The 22770-nt window shown below is 44.0% G+C and overlaps 1 protein-coding gene across 1 annotated transcript in view; it reads right to left on the minus strand.

Moving 5' to 3' along the window:
- Positions 1–14865, minus strand: part of LOC121555129 (dnaJ homolog subfamily C member 10-like) — a 36167-nt gene extending 21302 nt beyond the window's left edge. Inside the window, exons 1-14 of the mRNA XM_041868932.2 lie at positions 14748–14865; positions 14008–14222; positions 12130–12298; positions 11912–11962; positions 11732–11814; positions 11383–11514; positions 11016–11187; positions 10828–10871; positions 10604–10735; positions 9424–9513; positions 8967–9077; positions 8746–8860; positions 8422–8549; positions 8061–8177 (exon numbers count right to left, since the gene is read on the minus strand). Of these exons, the coding sequence (XP_041724866.2) occupies positions 8061–8177; positions 8422–8549; positions 8746–8860; positions 8967–9077; positions 9424–9513; positions 10604–10735; positions 10828–10871; positions 11016–11187; positions 11383–11514; positions 11732–11814; positions 11912–11962; positions 12130–12298; positions 14008–14184 (1521 nt within the window). The 5' untranslated portion in view covers positions 14185–14222; positions 14748–14865. The remainder of the gene's footprint in view (positions 1–8060; positions 8178–8421; positions 8550–8745; positions 8861–8966; positions 9078–9423; positions 9514–10603; positions 10736–10827; positions 10872–11015; positions 11188–11382; positions 11515–11731; positions 11815–11911; positions 11963–12129; positions 12299–14007; positions 14223–14747) is intronic.
- Between the last annotated feature and the right edge of the window lie 7905 nt (positions 14866–22770).

The following is a 22770-nucleotide window of genomic DNA, read 5'->3' on the forward strand; positions in this document are numbered from 1 at the left end:
AACTGCGCCCCCGTGCTCCCCCACCCCCCATATGGAGTAACTGGCCCCCGGGGTGCCAGCAGTGGTGTAAACTACTTAAGTAGTTTTATGGGGTATCTGTACTTTACTTTACTATTTATATTTTTGACAACTTTTACTTTACTACATTCCTAAAGAAAATAATGTACTTTTTACTCCAGACATTTTCCCTGACATCCAAAAGTACTCGTTACATTTTGAATGGCTAGCAGGAAAGGAAAATGGTCAAATTCACACACTTCAAGAGAACATCCCTGGTCATCCCTACTGCCTCTGATCTGGTGGACTCACTAAACACAAATGCATCTTTAGTAAATTATGTCTGAGTGTTGGAGTGTGCCCCTGGCTATCTGTAAATTTAAAAAAACAATACAATTGTGCCATCTGGTTTGCTTCATATAGGGAATTTGAAATTATTTATACTTTTAATACTTAAGTATATTTTGGTGTTGCACATGTCACCATAAAATATCTGCACTATGAGGAGATATTATGTAAAGTCCCTCTTTTTAACTCACCTACACATTCATTTTCTTTGTTCTCTCTTTGTTGTTCCTTTTCTATACAATCCATTATATACAATCGCACTAAATATGATTTGAATAATGCAAGATTTTACATCCCAGCAGTCTTTAAAATGACATTCAGGAGCAAAAGGTTTTCAATAGTTGTTTTTAATTCATTAAAATAAATATTAATTGGAATATAATATTGGAATGGAATATAACTCATAACATTGGATTAATTCAGTGTAACATTGGTGTGGCAACTCTCTTATGCTCTGCTATTGCACCATTCTAATCTGTACATAGGTCACAAATAAAGCTATGCCCAGTAAAAGTCGAGCACAACTCATGAGCCCACCTCCTGCACTGCTCACACCTAATCCAGTCCCCACCTGTGACTGAAAACATTGGGAGAGATGCCAATTGAAAAGCTCTTACTTAAAAACGTAGATAGCTATCTAGCTATATGACATAAAATGCTGTGTAAAATAGCTAAAAGGCTATAAAGTAATATTAACTGTAAAGCTATCAGTCACTATTGGAAACATTTACAACTGCAATTCAAGTCCGGGCTCTGGCTGGGCCCCTCAAGGACATTCAGAGACTTGTCCCGAAGCCACTCCTGCGTTGTCTTGGCAGTGTGCTTAGGGTCGTTGTCCAGTTGGAAGGTGAATCTTCGACCCAGTCTGAGGTCCTGAGCGCTCTGGAGCAGGTTTTCATCAAGGATCTCTCTGTACTTTGCTCCATTCATCTTTCCTTCGATCCTGACTAGTCTCCCAGTCCCTGCCGCTGAAAAACATCGCCACAGCATGATACTGCCACCACCATGCTTCACCGTAGGGATGTGACGCTTGGCATTCAGGCCAAAGAGTTCAATCTTGGTTTCATCAGACCAGAGAATCTTGTTTCTCATGGTCTGAGAGTATTTAGATGCCTTTTGGCAAACTCCAAGCGGGCTGTCATGTGCCTTTTACTGAAGAGTGGCTTCCGTCTGGCCACTACCATAAAGGCCTAATTGGTGGCGTGCTGCAGAGATGGTTGTCCTTCTGGAAGGTTCTCCCATCTCCACAGAGGAACTCTGGAGCTCTGTGACCATCGGGTTCTTGGTCACCTCCCTGACCAAGGCCCTTCTCCCCCGATTGCTCAGTTTGGCCAGGCGGCCAGCGCTAGGAAGAGTCTTGGTGGTTCCAAACTTCTTCCATTTAAGAATGTTGGAGGCCACTGTGTTCTTGGGGACCTTCAATGCTGCAGACATTTTTTGGTACCCTTCCCCAGATCTGTGCCTCGACACAATCCTGTCTTGGAGCTCTACGGACAATTCCTTCGACCTCATGGCTTGGTTTTTGCTCTGACATGCACTGTCAACTGTGGGACCTTATATAGACAGGTGTGTGCCTTTCCAAATCATGTCCAATCAATTGAATTTACCACAGGTGGACTCCAATCAAGTTGTAGAAACATCTCAAGGATGATCAATGGAAACAAGATGCACCTGAGCTCAATTTCGAGTCTCATAGCAAAGGGTCTGAATACTTATGTAAATAAGGTATTTTAGTTTTTTTTTATAATATTTTTTTTACAAAAACAAAACCTGTTTTCGCTTTGTCATTATGGGGTATTGTGTGTAGATTGATGAGGAAAAACATTTATTTAATCCATTTTAGAATAAGGCTGTAACGTAACAAAATGTGGAAAAGGGAAGGGGTCTGAATAATTTCCGAATCAAATCAAATCAAATTTTATTGGTCACATGCGCCGAATACAACAGGTGCAGACATTGCAGTGAAATGCTTACTTACAGCCCTTAACCAACAGTGCATTTATTTTAAACAAAAAAGTAAGAATAAAACAACAACAACAAAAAGTGTTGAGAAAAAAAAGAGCAGAAGTAAAATAAAGTGACAGTAGGGAGGCTATATATACAGTAAAATAAAGTGACAGTAGGGGAGGCTATATATACAGGGGGGTACCGTTGCAGAGTCAATGTGCGGGGGGCACCGGCTAGTTGAGGTAGTTGAGGTAATATGTACATGTGGGTAGAGTTAAAGTGACTATGCATAAATACTTAACAGAGTAGCAGCAGCGTAAAAAGGATGGGGTGGGGGGGCAGTGCAAATAGTCCGGGTAGCCATGATTAGCTGTTCAGGAGTCTTATGGCTTGGGGGTAGAAGCTGTTGAGAAGTCTTTTGGACCTAGACTTGGCACTCCGGTACCGCTTGCCGTGCGGTAGCAGAGAGAACAGTCTATGACTAGGGTGGCTGGAGTCTTTGACAATTTTGAGGGCCTTCCTCTGACACCGCCTGGTATAGAGGTCCTGGATGACAGGGAGCTTTGCCCCAGTGATGTACTGGGCCGTACGCACTACCCTCTGTAGTGCCTTGCGGTCAGAGGCCAAGCAGTTGCCATACCAGGCGGTGATGCAACCAGTCAGGATGCTCTCGATGGTGCAGCTGTAGAATTTTTGAGGATCTGAGGACCCATGCCAAATCTTTTTAGTCTCCTGAGGGGGAATAGGCTTTGTCGTGCCCTCTTCACGACTGTCTTGGTGTGTTTGGACCATGATAGTTCGTTGGTGATGTGGACACCAAGGAACTTGAAGCTCTCAACCTGTTCCACTACAGCCCCGTCGATGAGAATGGGGGCGTGCTCAGTCCTCTTTTTTTTCCTGTAGTCCACAATCATCTCCTTTGTCTTGGTCACGTTGAGGGAGAGGTTGTTGTCCTGGCACCACACGGCCAGATCTCTGACCTCCTCCCTATAGGCTGTCTCATCGTTGTCGGTGATCAGGCCTACCACTGTTGTGTCGTCGGCAAACTTAATGATGGTGTTGGAGTCGTGCCTGGCCATGCAGTCATGGGTGAACAGAGAGTACAGGAGGGGACTGAGCACGCACCCCTGAGGGGCCCCCGTGTTGAGGATCAGTGTGGCAGATGTGTTGTTACCTACCCTTACCACCTGGGGGCGGCCCATCAGGAAGTCCAGGATCCAGTTGCAGAGGGAGGTGTTTAGTCCCAGGATCCTTAGCTTAGTGATGAGCTTAGAGGGCACTATGGTGTTGAATGCTGAGCTGTAGTCAATGAATAGCATTCTCACGTAGGTGTTCCTCTTGTCCAGGTGGGAAAGGGCAGTGTGGAGTGCGATAGAGATTGCATCATCTGTGGATCTGTTGGGGCGGTATGCAAATTGGAGTGGGTCTAGGGTTTCTGGGATTATGCTGTTGATGTGAGCCATGACCAGTCTTTCAAAGCACTTCATGGCTACAGACGTCAGTGCTACGGGTCGGTAGTCATTTAGGCAGGTTATCTTAGAGTTCTTGGGCACGGGGACTATGGTGGTCTGCTTGAAACATGTTGGTATTACAGACTCAGTCAGGGACATGTTGAAAATGTCAGTGAAGACACTTGCCAGTTGGTCAGCACATGCTCGGAGTACACGTCCTGGTAATCCGTCTGGCCCTGCGGCCTTGTGAATGTTGACCTGCTTAAAAGTCTTACTCACATCGGCTACGGAGAGCGTGATCACATAGTCGTCCGGAACAGCTGGTGCTCTCATGCATGCTTCAGTGTTGCTTGCCTCGAGCGAGCATAGAAGTGGTTTAGCTCGTCTGGTAGGCTTGTGTCACTGGGCAGCTCGCGGCTGTGCTTCCCTTTGTAGTCTGTAATAGTTTTCAAGCCCTGCCACATCCGACGAGCGTCAGAGCCAGTGTAGTATGATTCAATCTTAGACCTGTATTGACTCTTTGCCTGTTTGATGGTTCGTCGGAGGTCATAGCGGGATTTCTTATAAGCGTCCGGGTTAGAGTCCCGTTCCTTGAAAGCGGCAGCTCTACCCTTTAGCTCAGTGCGGATGTTTCCTGTAATCCATGGCTTCTGGTTGGGGTATGTACGTACGGTCACTGTGGGGGACGACATCATCGATGCACTTATTGATGAAGCCAGTGACTGATGTGGTGTACTCCTCAATGCTGTCTGAAGAATCCCGGAACATGTTCCAGTCTGTGCTAGCAAAACAGTCCTGTAGCTTAGCATCTGCGTCATCTGACCACTTTTTTATTAACCGAATCACTGTTGCTTCCTGCTTCAGTTTTTGCTTATAAGCAGGAATCAGGAGGATAGAGTTATGGTCAGATTTGCCAAATGGAGGGCGAGGGAGAGCTTTGTATGCGTCTCTGTGTGTGGAGTAAAGGTGGTCTAGAGTTTTTTTCCCTCTGGTTGCACATTTAACATGCTGGTAGAAATTAGGTAGAACGGATTTAAGTTTCCCTGCATTAAAGTCCCCGGCTACTAGGAGCGCTGCATCTGGATGAGCGTTTTCCTGTTGATTAATGGCCTTGTACAACTCATTCAGTGCAATCTTAATGCCAGCATTGGTTTGTGGTGGTAAATAGACAGCTATGAAAAATATAGATGAAAACTCTCTTGGTAAATAGTGTGGTCTACAGCTTATCATAAGATACTCTACCTCAGGCGAGCAAAACCTCGAGACTTCCTTGGTATTTGATTTTGTGCACCAGCTGTTGTTTACAAATATACAGAGACCGCCACCCCTTGTCTTACCAGAGTCTGCAGTTCTGTCCTGTCGATGTAGCGTATAGCCCGCTAGCTGAATGTTATCATTGTTGTCGTTCAGCCACGACTCCGTGAAACATAAGATATTACAGTTTTTAATGTCCCGTTGGTAGGATAACCGTAATCTTAAATCGTCAATTTTATTCTCAAAAGATTGAACGTTGGCTAATAGGATTGATGGGAGAGGCAGTTTACTCGCTCGCCGTCGGATCCTTACGAGGCACCCGGATCTGCGTCCGCGATATCTCTGTCTCTTCCTCACGCGAATGACGGGGATCTGGGCCTTGTCGGGTGTCTGTATGATATCCTTCGCGAACGCCTCGTTGAAGAAAAAATATTTGTCCAATGCGAGGTGAGTAATCGCTGTCCTGATATCCAGAAGCTCTCTTTGGTTATAAGAGACGATGGCAGAAACATTATGTACAAAATAAATTACAAATAACGCGGAAAAACACACATAATAGTACAATTGGTTAGAGGGCTGTAAAACGGCAGCCATCTTCTTCCGGCGCTGTATTTTGAATGCACTGTATATACTGTATATCCAATAGAAAGAAGCATAAAGTATTTGTTCATCAACATCTGTGTTTTCATTAATAAAATAATGATAAAAAAGACTAGATCGAGTATATGTGCTCAAGGATGCCCTCTGGAGTTTCAAATGAGCATTAACTGCAAGCACTGCGACTCCCAAAGTATATCACAGCATACCGCAGACTATACTGCGGAATGATGCAACTTTTAAATGAGGAACCACTGTACAGTACGTTACATAACTGTGGTAGCCACTGCTACTTTCAGTTATCCATCAAAACCACAAACACATTTAATTTGGTTCATACTCAGGGATGTGATCAGGATATAAAATATAAAATCTTGATTTTGGCTAGGGGAAAGGCCAGTTTCCATATATGAAATGGAGGATGATGTCAGATTAATCAGAAGAAGTGGATACTGAATTGGGTCAACTGCCACTAATTTAGACCAATGATTCAATGTTATATCTCACAGCTCACCACACAATCACAGGTGACATGGCTGGAATGATGGCCCTACGCCTTGCTACGACACAGCCAGAGGAATGATAGCCCTACGCCTTGCTACGACACAGCCAGAGGAATGACAGCCCTACGCCTAGCCTTGCTACGACACAGCCAGAGGAATGATAGCCCTACGCCTTGCTACGACACAGCCAGAGGAATGATAGCCCTATGCCTTGCTACGACACAGCCAGAGGAATGACAGCCCTACGCCTTTCTACGACACAGCCAGAGGAATGATAGCCCTACGCCTTGCTACGACACAGCCAGAGGAATGACAGCCCTACGCCTATCCTTGCTACGAGACAGCCAGAGGAATGACAGCCCTACGCCTTGCTACGACACAGCCAGAGGAATGATAGCCCTACGCCTTGCTACGACACAGCCAGAGGAATGATAGCCCTACGCCTGGCTACGACACAGCCAGAGGAATGATAGCCCTATGCCTAGCCTTGCTACGACACAGCCAGAGGAATGATAGCCCTACGCCTTGCTACGACACAGCCAGAGGAATGATAGCCCTACGCCTTGCTACGACACAGCCAGAGGAATGATAGCCCTACGCCTTGCTACGACACAGCCAGAGGAATGATAGCCCTATGCCTAGCCTTGCTACGACACAGCCAGAGGAATGATAGCCCTACGCCTTGCTACGACACAGCCAGAGGAATGATAGCCCTACGCCTTGCTACGACACAGCCAGAGGAATGATAGCCCTATGCCTAGCCTTGCTACGACACAGCCAGAGGAATGATAGCCCTACGCCTTGCTACGACACAGCCAGAGGAATGATAGCCCTATGCCTAGCCTTGCTACGACACAGCCAGAGGAATGACAGCCCTACGCCTTGCTATGACACAGCCAGAGGAATGACAGCCCTACGCCTAGCCTTGCTACGACACAGCCAGAGGAATGACAGCCCTACGCCTAGCCTTGCTACGACACAGCCAGAGGAATGACAGCCCTACGCCTAGCCTTGCTACGACACAGCCAGAGGAATGACAGCCCTACGCCTAGCCTTGCTACGACACAGCCAGAGGAATGATAGCCCTACGCCTTGCTACGACACAGCCAGAGGAATGACAGCCCTACGCCTTGCTACGACACAGCCAGAGGAATGACAGCCCCTACACCTTGCTACGACACAGCCAGAGGAATGACAGCCCTACGCCTTGCTACGACACAGCCAGAGGAATGACAGCCCTACGCCTTGCTACGACACAGCCAGAGGAATGACAGCCCTACGCCTTGCTACGACACAGCCAGAGGAATGACAGCCCTACGCCTTGCTACGACACAGCCAGAGGAATGACAGCCCTACGCCTAGCCTTGCTATGACACAGCCAGAGGAATGATAGCCCTACGCCTTGCTACGACACAGCCAGAGGAATGACAGCCCTACGCCTAGCCTTGCTATGACACAGCCAGAGGAATGATAGCCCTACTACGCCTGTATGCCATACAGCCCAGAAGAAAGCAGTAGAAATGTTACCGGAAGAAATAAAAACGGCTTTGTTGATATGTGTGAGTCATACTAAGTTAAGTCCATTGAATGAAATGCGTATTATTCACTTCAATCATGATCAATACCTTCATTATAGTGAGAGATTACGTCATACAGTAGGGCCATGATTTGGGGACATAGTTAAACTCTGGAACCTAGTTATTTACTCTGGAATTTTAGAGCAACAGTCTTGCATGGCTGGCTCCTCAATACTAACCTGGTTGGCAGTCTTTTTAGCTAACATTCCACTAATTTTACCCTGCATCATATGCACATGACATGGAGTACAAGGTGTGGAATGCTAGCTAAACAGACTGGCAACCAGGCTCCCTCAATACATCTTGGCCGATATTGTGGAATACATAGAAGAATACCACATCTAGGGGGTTTGGGTTTACGTTTGGTATGTTCTCCCGACACTCACCATGCTGCAGAGTCTCTCATGCACGGTGCAGTCCAGCGTTCCAAACTTCATCTGACCAAACAGCTGGATCGAGGCTTTCCTCAGCTCAGGGAGGAGAGCACGACAGGGTGGACACCACTACAAGGAAACAGTATATTAGTATTTGTTCATGGACCTCACCCAATGTCTCAGCCAAATCAACTGGATCTAGTCCACGTTACACAACAATAATGTCTGTTTACTTTCAGGGATTAATGTTAGTCACCAACAGATTATTTCCTTAGTAGCCACACCTATCTTTCAATACATGTCAACACGTAGTCAACTGTGAACATCGATAAGCAAGTAGAGTATTAGTCACTAACATAAGGCCGATACTTACAGGAGCAAAGAAGTCAACTAGCCAGGGCTCCTTTCCATCACTGGGGAAGTTCTCTGGTCTCAGAGTGGTGACATGGGCGCTGACACTCTCCTTAGCAAACGCTATGATGTTATACAGCACATCCTTCCCTGGGAGAACAGAAACAGTTTATTTGCCATTTATAAGAAATACATTGGAAATCTTACTCACTCAAGCTCTCATGAAAAACAAAACACAAGAATAACAAAATAAATAGATATACAACAACCAGTGAAAAGGAATGCAGAGTGAAATAGAGAGATAAAATACAAAAATCGCTTGTGTTCGAATAAGACGTTGACTTACCATGGTGTATCTCGAAGTCATGAATCCCAAGGCCTTTGAAGACAGCGATGCAGGGCTTTTGAATGTAGAAGGAGACGCACAGTTCTGAGTCAGTAAGGCAGTCCACCTTTCCCACCTGAGAAAAAGCACAGAGTCCTGGCAGTATTAAACATCCAGACTGAATCAGTGACGTGAATGAACAGTGAATCAGAGCGATATTCATTGTGGATTCCAGAACTTACCTGTATGTGGGCCGCCTTCAGAAGAGCCTTGAGCTTCTTATACTCATGAGACGCAATGGTCTTCTGTCCGAAAGAAAAACTGACCAGCCACCGATGATGGGCCAGTTTACTCTACAGAGACCGATGTTGAATAGAATAGAACACAATAGAATAGGACAGAATCACTTTTCCCCCTAAATATTTCAGCATCACCACTACAGGTGTTTTCCCCCAACTGAAATCATGTCAGACAATAGATTATTTCATGTCAAATATATGTGGTTCTTTTTACTAGGTAGGTCTATTATTACTAAGAAGAAGAAAGAACATCAGGACACCACTGAAATATCCACAACATTCAAGCCGGCATACAAATGAAGACATAAACCCCCCCCCATGCACAATAAATACATGGTTGCACGAGACTGCAATGCAGATGATTTTTACTGTACCTTAGCTTTGATTATTATTACTGTACCTGGAAGGTTTCCTTAGTAAGAGCCTCCAGGTCAGGCAGATGCTGCATCACCTCTCCATAGATCTCTCTGGTGTCCAAACTCTGCAGGAACTGTTGTGATGAAACCAATGTTTGTTGTAAAACTGTGCTTTCACAACAGTTACGATTCTATCATCTCAATAAAACATAAAAAAGTGTTCTCTTAGCTACAGTTGAAGTCGGAAGTTTACATACACTTAGGTTGGAGTCATTAAAACTCGTTTTTAAACCACTCCACAAATCCTTGTTAACAAACTATAGTTTTGGCAAGTCGGTTAGGACATCTACTTTGTGCATGACACAAGTCATTTTTCCAACAATTGTTTATAGACAGATTATTTCACTCTTTGCTTGACATCATGGGAAAATCAAAAGAAATCAGCCAAGACAAAAAACACCATCCCAACCGTGAAGCACGGGGTTGGCAGCATCATGCTGTGGGGGTGCTTTGCTGCAGGAGGGACTGGTGCACTTCACAAAATAGATGGCATCATGAGGTTGGTCACAAATGAGTCTTCCAAATGGGCAATGACCCCAAACATACTTCCAAAGTTGTGGTAAAATGACTTAAGGACAACAAAGTCAAGGTATTGGAGTGGCCATCACAAAGCCCTGACCTCAATCCTATAGAACATTTGTGGGCAGAACTGAAAAAGCGTGTGCGAGCAAGGAGGCCTACAAACCTGACTCAGTTACACCAGCTCTGTCAGGAGGAATGGGCCAAAATTCACCCAACTTATTGTGGGAAGCTTGTGGAAGGCTACCCGAAATGTTTGACCCAAGTTAAACAATTTAAAGGCAACGCTACCAAATACTAATTGAGTGTATGTAAACTTTTGACCCACTGGGAATGTGATGAAATAAATAAAAGCTGAAATAAATCTCTCTCTACTATTATTCTGACATTTCACATTCTTAAAATAAAGTGGTGATCCTAACTGACCTAAGACAGGGAATTTTTACTAGAATTAAAATGTCAGGAATTGTGAATAACTGAGTTTAACTATTTGGCTAAGGTGTAAACTTCCGACTTCAACTGTATGTATGGTGAGGCTTCTTCATAAACCCATCCTGGGTTTCTCCTTCTCACTTACAAATACATTTAATGTTGTTCTTTGTTTTTAGTGTGCGCAAACAAAACTAAAACATGGGCCTCTCTTACCAGCACGCTGCCCTTGTTCTTCAGTGAACTGCCGGGGGGAAAGAAGGCTGTGGTGCTGGTGGTCACCTCAAAGCTGTCACACAACTCAGCCTGTGTAGAGCAGTCCATCCAGCCCACATTCACTAGACCTTCCTGAAGAGGACACAAGAAGAGACATTCAGTCAAAATATCAATGTATGCTCATGGGAAGGTAAACATACAGCATGGGTTCAATGAGAACTTACCAACATTCCAGCTAATTTTTGCCTCGTCTTTGACTCTAGACAGTCTATGAAGAGATCAAACACAGATCCTATTTTAACTGTATAGAAAATACAATTAATACCATATTGGTTTCACTAATTCTGACTAAAAGTCTCTATTTGTAAACATGACAAAGCATCTCAACGTAACCCTTAACAGCCTGTCTTACCTCCAGAGTCAGCACAGAAGGTGATCAGCCATCCAACTCCAGATGAAAACGCTGCCTCAATCTCAGTGAAGACATTGCCTTGCCACAGCTCTGTAACTCTGCTCTTCACAAACTGCATGCCGAACTTAGTTAAACTCTCCTTGGCCCTATCTCCAAAATATTTCTCTGGATTCTATTGGACGACAGAAAGGGATCGGTTTTAGAGTGTTGTTCCTAACACCATAAATCAGTGAGTGATACATAACCTGGTTAAAACAGATTGAACGATGTGCTAAAACAATGGTGAGCTTAGCATTCAGTCTGGTTTAACCAGGCTACGTGATGCATGACAGAGCAAACCTAAAGAAAGCTGTGATGTTTCTCCTACCATTCCAGCTTTGTAAATGTAGAGGCTTGGGTAGCTGTTGATGCCTTTGCTTCGACACAGTCTGTTGTTGTCTCCGCAGTTCACGGCTCCTATCCTGATCACTCCATCCATCTCCTTAGCAAACTCCCTCCACTGTGGAAACACACACACACACACTAAGTAACATAATATCATATCATGTTGAAATATTAAACATAGATAACAATTATCAAAGGATAAATGAAGAGGATAAAAAATCTGCAATATCTCATACTGTTCAATGGACATTTTAATTAAGTATATGAAACAACCAATGAATAGCAGTAAATATTGTAGATTGCACTTTTAGAGTGAGTGAGGAAAGTATTACCGTGGGAGCCAGCTCGTGACAGTGATGACAACGAGGGAAGTAGAAGTTGACAAACCAGAGTTCTCCAGAGTTCACTGCTGCATCTATGGTAGTAGAGTCAGTATCACAACAACAACAAACTTACCCCCCCCCAAAAAAAAGGTTGGCTGTGAAGGTATGGAATACTGTGACATCACTTACCGAAGTCTCCCCTATCTAAAGTGACAATCTCTAGGTCATCATCATAGATACCTGCAGAAACAAGACAGAAAGACTAAGATGATAAGAAAACACCAACTTCCTGAGGAAATGACTGAAAATGTTGCATGTTAGCTGTGGCTTATCAATCCCTTTTTTAAATATATTTATTGTCAATGTTTGCATTTCAAATTCTTAAGACTACTCTAAAAACGAATTACCAAATTCATTTCTATAGTAGTTCCAGCTCTCATATCGTCCTCCTCCCTGCTGCTCGTCCTGCAGACCCTTCTCTCCATACTTGTCATACTTCTTCCTCAGATCGTCATCCTTCAAAACTTCATATGCTCGGGTTACCTTCAGGAACTTGTCGTGGGCAGTTTCATCATGCTGGAGAATGAGAACAACATAACAAATCAAGTACTGGACCTAGCTTGGTACCAGATGTGTTTGCGCTGTTTTGGTGTGACAATGACTAAAGGAGTAGGAAAGACAGCTAAAACAGATCTGGGACCAGACTAGGAAATCACCAGTATGTTGTGATATGTTACAGACTATGATAAAATGTACAACATTTTAACATGTTATAACATCTAATACATATATATACAGTACCAGTCAAAAGTTAGGACACACCTACTCATTCAAGGGTTTTTCTTTATTTTTACATTGTAGAATAATAGTGAAGACATCAAAACTATGAAATAACACATATGGAATCATGTAGTAACCAAAAAAGTGCTAAATAAATCAAACATATAGTTTATATTTGAGATTCTTCAAATAGCCACCCTTTGACTTGATGACAGCTTTGCACACTCTTGGCATTCTCTCAACCAGCTTCATGAGGTAGTCACCTGCAATGCATTTCAATTAACAGGTGTGCCTTCTTAAAAGTTAATTTGTGGAATTTATTTCCTTCTTAATGCGTTTGAGCCAATCAGTTCTGTTGTGACAAGGTAGGGGGTACACAGAAGATAGCCCTATTTGGTAAAAGACTAAGTCCATATTATGGCAAGAACAGCTCAAATAAGCAAAGAGAAACAACAGTCCATCATTACTTTAAGACATGAAGGTCAGTCAATACAGAACATTTCAAGAACTTTTAAAGTTTCTTCAAGCGCAGTTGCAAAAACCATCAAGCGCTATGATGAAACTGGCTCTCATGAGGACCGCCACAGGAATGGAAGACCCAGAGTTACCTCTGCTGCAGAGGATAAGTTCATTAGAGTTACCAGCCTCAGAAATTGCAGACCAAATAAATACTTCACAGAGTTCAAGTAACAGACTCAGGCCTTCATGGTCGAATTGCTACAAAGAAACCACTACTAAAGGACACCAATAGTAAGAAGAGACCTGCTTGGGCCAAGAAACACAAGCAATGGACATTAGACCGGTGGAAATTTGTCCTTTTGTCTGGAGTCCAAATTTGAGATTTTTGGTTCAAACCACTGTGTCTTTGTGAGACGCGGTGTGGGTGAACGGATGATCTCCGCATGTGTAGTGTTATGATGTGGGGTGCTTTGCTGGTGACACTGTCTGTAATTTATTTAGAATTCAAGGCACACGTAACTAGCATGGCTACCACAGCATTCTGCAGCGATACGCCATCCCATCTGGTTTGGGCTTAGTGGGATATCATTTGTTTTTCAACAGGACAATGACCCAACACACCTCCAGGAGTGCTGCATCAGATGACCTGGCCTCCACAATCCCCCGACCTCAACCCAATTGAAATGGTTTGGGATGAGTCGGACGGCAGAGTGAAGGAAAAGCAGCCAACAAGTGCTCAGCATATGTGGGAACTCCTTCAAGACTGTAGGAAAAGCATTCCAGGTGAAGCTGGTTGAGAGAATGCCAAGAGTGTGCAAAGCTGTCATCAGGTCAAAGGGTGGCTATTTGAAGAATCTCAAATCTCAAACATATTTTGGTTACTACATGATTCCATATGTGTTATTTCATCGTTTTGATGTCTTCACTATTATTCTACAATGTAGAAAATAGTACAAATAAAGAAAAACCCTTGAATGAGTAGGTGTGTCCAAACTTTTGACTGGTACTGTATATATGTATGTATATATATAGGGCAGGCTACTCACTGGGTTTTTATCCGGGTGCATGATCAGAGCCAGCCTTTTGAAGGCTTGTCGTATCTCTCTGGTTGTGGCTTCTCTGGACACCTTCAGTAACTTATAGTAATCCTCATTAGAGGACACAGAAGCTACCAGAAAACTGAAGACAAGCAGTGATCCCAGCAACATTCTGCTCCAAGGCATCTGCTGATTCTGAACTTGACAAGCTCCTCTTGATTTTGCTGTTAGTAGAGATTTCATTGCCACAGGTAAACAGTATTTCAGTGCTGGATCTCTTAAGTTGTTACTGTCACACACCTCACGCTAGGTAGGTTAAGCAACCCCAGTATGTTCTGCAGTCTGTCTATGGAGTGAAAGACCAAAATAATTCCAAAGTAATTTTTCAGAAAGTGACCTCAACTAGAGACATGATTGTATGGTGACATAATTTGCCAAGTTAGCAAACTAAAACAAATGAAGCTAGCCAACTAGCTATGAACACAGATGTAACACTTATTTAAATCAGATTATTGTTTATTTGCAGAAACGCAAGATCATAATCATAAGATCAATTACTTATTTACAAGCGGCAATGCTAGCTGGGCTAGCTAGTTCTATCAAAGTACAGAGCCCACACTAGCTGGCTAGCAAGTAGCTAGCTAAGTTAACGGTATTGCAGCTACCTACCTCATCGTTGAAATCAGATATTGTGCAGAGAAAATATCTATTAAATGCATATACTCTGAAATCTTGATAATGAACATTACCTTGACCGAGTGCTTGTTGGCACACTTCTTATCCGGGTTTGGGTCCGGGAGTCGCCGGGTGGTAAGTGTTGAGTTGGCTAAACTAACTAGAATCTTCACGGCGGTTGACTGACGTAATCACGCCCGGAAACAGAGCCTCAACGGTTGTCACTAGTTACCACCAATCTTCTTCGTCTTCTTCTTCTGTGGATTTTATATGGCGGTTGGCAACCAACTTTAAGGTGAACCAGAGACAGTGAAGTGTGAACCAGAGACAGTGAAGGTCTAAATCCTACCCAATAATCTCATCTCCCTAAGGAAACGAAATACATAATTAAATACTACATCCCCTGAAGATTTCCCCAGCAGTTCATTTAATCCTGTCTCTTCAACCCCATTACTCCTCAAATCTAATAACAATAACTGTTCTTATTAATCCCTTGGCTTCTGCTTTACTGATTGACAATTCCATCTCAACATAAGGATGTTTAAGAGCCTGCTTGGCAATAATATCCACATTCCCCTCTACTCCCACATGAGCTGGTACCCAGAGGAACATCACAAACATCCCCATCTGTTTCACCCTATACAAACACTGCAAAACCTCATACAATACATCCTGTCTGCTCTGAGACACACATGAATTTAAGCTCATCAGTGCTGCACAGGGGTCAGAACAGATGACTACCCTGTCTGGCCTCACCTCCTCCACCCACTCTGCAGCCAATAAACTCAGGAGCACTAAAAGCTGCTCCTGTCCTCCCTGTTTTAATGTCCTTAGATCCATCTGTGACTATATTCAAGCATAGTATTGTGTTCTTAAATGTTCACTTACAACTGAATCTACTCCTTCCTCAACATCTCTTACCCTCTCAAGCAACCCTAGATCTATCACTGGTTGAGGGAGAACCCAAGGTGGGATAGCAGGAAGAACCACAGAGGGGCTAAACTCCCTCCCACACAACCCCATCTCTCTCGCCATGCAATTGCCTATCCACCCAAAGCTTGTATTCAGATTTTGTTAATGTTCCCATTCACTCTAGGAGTGCCTTTTTTGTAGGATGTGTAACCGTATGTCCTTGTAGATTTACCCAATATGTCACGGCTAGCTGTTGTCTTCTTAACTTTAACGGCATCTCTCCCAACTCTACCTGCATCGCTGCCACTGGGGAGGTCCTGAGTGCTCCACAACATATTCTTAGGGCTTGGGCCTGGATAACATCTAGCTTTTTTTAAAGATGTCTGAGCTGCTGATCCATATGCTATACTTCAATAATCCATTTTTGACCTTAACAGCACTATATATATCATTTTCGAAGCCATTCTATCTGCCCCCCACTCCATTCCTGACAAGCAATGCATCACATTCAATATTTTCTTTCCTTTGACAACTACTCTGTTAATATGCTCCGCCCATGTCATTCGAGTGTCAAACCAGACCCCCAGGAGGAACCTAAACCCTCCCACCCTCTCCAGATTCCTTCCATACAACTTCAAGTATATTTCCTCCCAACTTTCCTTCTAGAAAAAAACACAGTCTGTTTATCAACTGAAAACTTGAAGCCCCACCTGAGGGACCACTGCTCTACTTCACTAATCGCTTCTTGAACTCTTCTGGCTGTATGGGTAATATTTCTCCCTCTCTTCCACAGCGCTCCATCATCCGCAAACAATGACCTCCCAATATCAGGTCTCACCTGAGAGAATACATCGTCAATCATAATGGAGAACAACAAAGGACTAATGACACTTCCCTGGGGGGTACCATTATCTACCTCATAGCTTTCTGACATAGAGCTCCCCACCCTCATGACACTTCCCTGGGGGGTACCATTATCTACCTCATAGCTTTCTGACATAGAGCTCCCCACCCTCATGACACTTCCCTGGGGGTTACCATTATCTACCTCATAGCTTTCTGAAATAGAGCTCCCCACCCTCATGACACTTCCCTGGGGGTACCATTATCTACCTCATAGCTTTCTGACATAGAGCTCCCCACCCTCATGACACTTCCCTGGGGGGTACCATTATCTACCTCATAGCTTTCTGACATAGAGCTCCCCACCCTCATGACACTTCCCTGGGGGGTACCATTATCCACCTCATAGCTTTCTGATATAGAGCTCCACACCCTCATGACACTTCCCTGGGGGGTACCATTATCTACCTCATAGCTTTCTGATATAGAGCTCCCCACCCTCATGACACTTCCCTGGGGGGTACCATTATCTACCTCATAGCTTTCTGACAGAGAGCTCCCCACCCTCATGACACTTCCCTGGGGGGTACCATTATCCACCTCATAGCTTTCTGATATAGAGCTCCCCACCCTCATGACACTTCCCTGGGGGGTACCATTATCTACCTCATAGCTTTCTGATATAGAGCTCCACACCCTCACTTGTATTGATCGCCCAAAAATAAAATCCTTAATCCAGTTAAAAACCCTTCCTCCAACCCCCATGTTATCCAGCTTGATAAGTAGGCCTTCCTTCCACATCATATCATAAGCCTTCTCTACATCGAAGAAAACGGCTACCACCACCTCCTTATTTGCCTGTGCTTTCTGTATGACTCAAGGCACAGTACAGGATCCATAGTTCCCCTGCCTTTCCTGAACACACTTTGATCTGGTGACATTAGTCCTCTACTCTCCAGAAAGTAAGTCAGCCTTTCCGTTATCATCCTTTCCATAAGTTTACATACATGAGATGTCAACGCTATCAGCCTATAGCTTGAAGGACTAGTAGGGTCTTTCCCAGGTTTCCGTATTGGCACCGCTACTGCCTGCTTTAGCTAATGCTCTCTTCATCTCAGCCAACGTAAAAGGGCTATTCAATGTATCCCCCACTATCTCTCTCTGATCCAGGACCCCCGGATGTTCTCCTCTGACCCTCTCTCTCCCACGCTGCCCCTCTTCTGTCAGATTATTTGAGCTGTGCACCTTCACAAATGCCTGGGCTAACATCTCTGCCTTCTCCATATCTCTCACTGCAACAATCTCCCCAATTTTCAGCACAGGGAGATCCCAATCTCTTCTGACCCCACTCATCCTCTTAATCATCCCCCATACCTCTCCCACAGGAGTGGTCCTGCCTATGTTTCCACAGAACCGGCGCCAATACTCCCTCTTAGCTATCCTAATGATCCTCATTACTACTGCTTGTGCTTGTTTATACTGAATCAGATGCTGGTAATTATGGGACCTTTTCAACATTCTGAAAGCCCTGTTCCTACTCTTCACTGCTTCTCTACACTATTCACTCCACCAGGGGACTGTGTTACTCTTTCTCCCCCCTGTACCCATAGGAATCACCTGCCTTGTGGCCCCAACTATTGCTCCTCTTATTCCATCATTGACTGTTTCTATATTTGAATTAAGATCTACCTGAGACAGCTCCTGTTCACTCAACTCCTGAAACTGACCCCACTCCGCTTTCCCAAATATCCATCTGCTCAATTCATTTCCTACTAATTCTTCCTCCCTCAATCCTACAGTACACATGATAGGATAGTGATCACTACCCACTGTAGATTCCTCCCAAACCTCCCAACTACATCTGCCTTCCATTGAACTTGAGATCAAAGTAAGATCCAGAGCAGATTAATTTCCAGTTACTGGGTCAATCCTGGTTCCCTGGCCGTCACTAAGACTTACAAGCCCTTTCTCATCCAGTAGTTCCTCCAACACTTGTCCGTTTACATCAGTCCGTAACCCTCCCCAGAGCATACTATGAGCATCAAAATCCCCACACCACATTACCCGTCTCCTATCTTGACCTTCTACATTCCCAAGTGCCAGCAACTCCAGTCTCTTACATGGGTTGTAAAAGTCCACTATTACCATATTCCCCCCTCCCAACCACACCTCTACCACTACATACTCCTGTTCCACTCCCTCTCCCACACACCTACAGTTGAAGTCGGAAGTTTACATACACTTAGGTTGGAGTCATTAAAACTCGTTTTTCAACCACTCATAGTTTTGGCAAGTTGGTTAGGACATCTACTTTGTGCATGACACAAGTAATTTTTCCAACAATTGATTACAGACAGATTATTGCACTAATAATGCACTGTATCACAATTCCAGTGGGTCAGAAGTTTACATACACTAAGTTGACTGTGCCTTTAAACAGCTTGGAAAATTCCAGAAAATGATGTCATGGCTTTAGAAGCTTCTGATAGGCTAATTGACATCATTGGAGTCAATTGGAGGTGTACCTGTGGATGGCTTTCAAGTCCTACCTTCAAACTCAGTGCCTCTTTGCTTGACATCATGGGAAAATCAAAAGAAATCAGCCAAGACCTCAGAAAAAAAATTGTAGACCTCCACAAGTCTGGTCCTCTGGTCTGATGAAACAAAAATAGAACTGTTTGGCCATAATGACCATCGTTATGTTTGGAGGAAAAAGGGGTAGGCTTGCAAGCCAAAGAACACCATCCCAACGTCAAGCAGGGGGTGGCAGCATCATGCTGTGGGTTGCTTTGCTGCAGGAGGGACTGGTGTACTTCACAAAATAGATGGCATCATGAGGAAGGAAAATTATGTGGATATATTGAAGCAACATCTCAAGACATCAGTCAGAAAGTTAAAGCTTGGTCGCAAATGGGTCTTACAAATATTTTAGTCATTTAGCAGACGCTCTTATCCAGAGCGACTTACAGTTAGTGAGTGCATACATTTTCATACTTTTTTCATACTGACCCCCCGTGGGAAATGAACCCACAACCCTGGCGTTGCAAGCGCCATGCTCTACCAACTGAGCTACATGGGGCCCAAATTGACAATGACCCCAAGCATACTTTCAAAGTTGTGGCAAAATGGCTTAAGGACAACAAAGTCAAGGTATTGGAGTGGCCATCACAAAGCCCTGACCTCAATCCTATAGAACATTTGTGGGCAGAACTGAAAAAGTGTGTGCGAGCAAGGAGGCCTACAAACACCAGCTCTGTCAGGAGGAATGGGCCAAATTTCACCCAACTTATAGTGGGAAGCTCCTGGAAGGCTACCCGAAACGTTTGACCCAAGTTAAACAATTTAAAGGCAATGCTACCAAATACTCATTGAGTGTATGTAAACTTTTGACCCACTGGGAATGTGATGAAAGAAATAAAAGCTGAAATAAATTCTCTCTACTATTATTCTGACATTTCACATTCTTAAAATAAAGTGGTGATCCTAACTGACCTAAAACAGGGAATATTTACTGGATTAAATGTCAGGAATTGTGAAAAACTGAGTTTTTAAATGTATTTGGCTAAGGTGTATGTAAACTTCCGACTTCAACTGTATATGTGATCCCCTGCTTTATAAAGGTAGCACATTCTCCTCTTCCCCCTGCCACCTTATCTCTACGGACTGCAACATAACCTTGTAATATAAATTCTAGAGTAGGTTTTAGCCATGTCTCCTGGAGACATATCACATCAGGTTTGGCTGGTAACTCCTCAAGAAACTCTTGGCCATTACCCATCAAACCTCTGGCATTCCATTGAAGGATTAACACCATAATGCAAATTAACCAATACATGATTCCTGGCTGGACTGATTCTCAATCTTATTGAGGTCATCCAGTACATTTTCTCATGTCAGTCCTGTGATCCAAGATACTTCACTGCCTGCTCCACTACGATCTTTATCTTCTTAGTCCTCCATTGTAATTTTTCTGTGCAATTGATTGCTGCTATCACAAATATAGCAACCTTCCTCATGTCTCCTCCCATTATTGTGTTCTCCCCCATTCTGCTCCCTCCATCACACCTAACCTGCATCTCAATCTGTCCTGGAATACCCGCTCTTCTAGGTGCCCCGATTGTTTCTGCGTGAACTACCTTCACAGCTTCTGCATACGAGATGTTACGCTCACTCCTCACCTGCTGCACTTCCAGCTGTCTTTTCATCACTGAACAACCCCCATACGCTACACTATGGGCACACAGTTACAGCACTTTAACTGGACCCCATCTCCACATTCCCCATATACATGTTTGCCTTTACACACCGCCACCACATGCCCAAACCTTTGACAGTAATAGCAACACAATGATTTCGCAACATATGCTCGCACATAGTAACTCATATACCCAATCCTAACTTTTACTGGCAATACCAGATCCTCAAAGTTTAGTAGCACTGACAAGCTATCCACCTTCTTCCCATCTCGTGTCATCTTTGCCTCAATAAGAGAGCCTCCCTTCAAGTGGTCCTTTATTTCTTGCATGTTAACCATTTCTGGAACTCCTGTAATAACTCCCTTCACCCACTTCCGTCCAGTTTGATCCGGCATGCTACTATCAACCACACGTTTACATACCTGCTTGAGTTTGAGCGCCTTCTCATACTGTTTAACATTGAAACACGCCACCACCAAACTTCCATCACGAAGAACTTTAGCAGACACAACCTCTCCTACTTTACTCTCCAAATCCCTAGCCAACGCGGTCGGACTCACCACCGTGACTCCACCTTGATCCTTAAATTTCACCAACACCTTGTACTCCACTTCTCTCAGTACAACACCGCGACCCGAACCTCCCTCATCACTACTCTCCTCTGACAAGACCTGCAAAGGCTCCTCAGGCTTCCTCTTCTTCTTAACCTTTACTCTTACTATACCTCCACCTTTTTCCACTCCACCACTCCACTCCATCCCATCCTCCTCAACTTCTAACCCCCCTACCTTTCCATCCATCTCTGCTCCAGTCACAGCCTAGTGTTGCTCAACCACCTCTACCGGATTTCCTCTCTGGTTCGTTTATCTTTGTTCACATCTGTTAACTTAGCTATATTGAATAATCGTCGTTTACAGTATCTATCCTAATTCACCAAATGCGGACAGATTCTCAGCCGTCGTTTCTCACCACCAATTGTTACCACAGCCACAAAGACTATATCGTAAAAATTCAGGAAAACAACTATTTGCTTTAATTTAAGGTTAGGGTTAGGCATAAGGTTAGCAGTGTGGTTAACGTTAGGGTTAAGGTTAGGGTTAGGTTTAAAATCCTCCCATCTCTCTCTCTCTCTCTCTCTCTCTCTCAGCGTGTCTCATTGTACCCCGATAGGCCTGTATCTCTCTGATTCCCTTGTTTGACTTCAAAATCAACCTTTTCATTAACATTGTTTTTGAGCTATACGCTATACAGTGTTCCACAACAAGGAACATACTGTATAATGAGTTGCAAGAGCAGAAGATAATGAGGATAAGCTGGAAGAAAACGTAAAAAAAGAAAATATATACAGTATATATATATATATATATATATATATATATATATATATACTGTATATAACTTCCATTCATTTGTATGGGTTACCTTCAGACGAGTCGTGACACTTGTGGGGGTCATAGAGCAAAACAGAGAACATCATCGTGTTCGTGAGTCTCATCTTTCCATAGAGTGGTCATATTAATAAGGCTAAACCGTTCAGACTCTACAGACTTTTTCGTGAGAAGACTGATTTTCGGGACGTCTCATGGTCTGACAAACCCCGCTGTAGCTTGGCCACCTTCCACCGCAGATGCGGAAGGCCGACACAGGCGGATGTGGTGGATTGAGGCGCAGCTCATGCAAAAAATAGTGAGGACAAGTAGCCCCACTGGCCCCCTGACCCTTGACCTCCCGACCCTGAGCTTGAGCTGGGGGTCAGAATGACCATCAGCCTCCTGCTCAGCTGCATGCAGGCCTCCATCAGCTCCATGCGGTCTGGGTATACAAGAGAACAGAGAGGAGCAGGAAAAGTTAACGTTTTACTTTAGTACTGTTTATTACTATTAGATTAGCTTCTTAGAGGTCAGGGCACTGTCTGAAATAACCAAACTTCTCTAGGTAAGTAATCTCTTCCATGGATGAAGAGTCTAAAGCACGTCCGCTCCAGGACAGTGGGCAGAACGCTGCTCACAAAGTGACACACTTTCTCCTGCATGCCTTTGTCTACACCATCCATTTGGTAGACAACACATGCATCATAGACCTTCCCTTCTGAAAACAGACAAAGAGGATGTTTCCGTCAAACCTCGCCATGAAAAAGGTGGATTCT

The sequence above is a fragment of the Coregonus clupeaformis genome, chromosome 40 (genome assembly GCF_020615455.1).
Source record: "Coregonus clupeaformis isolate EN_2021a chromosome 40, ASM2061545v1, whole genome shotgun sequence".
NCBI classification, from domain to species: Eukaryota; Metazoa; Chordata; class Actinopteri; order Salmoniformes; family Salmonidae; genus Coregonus; species Coregonus clupeaformis.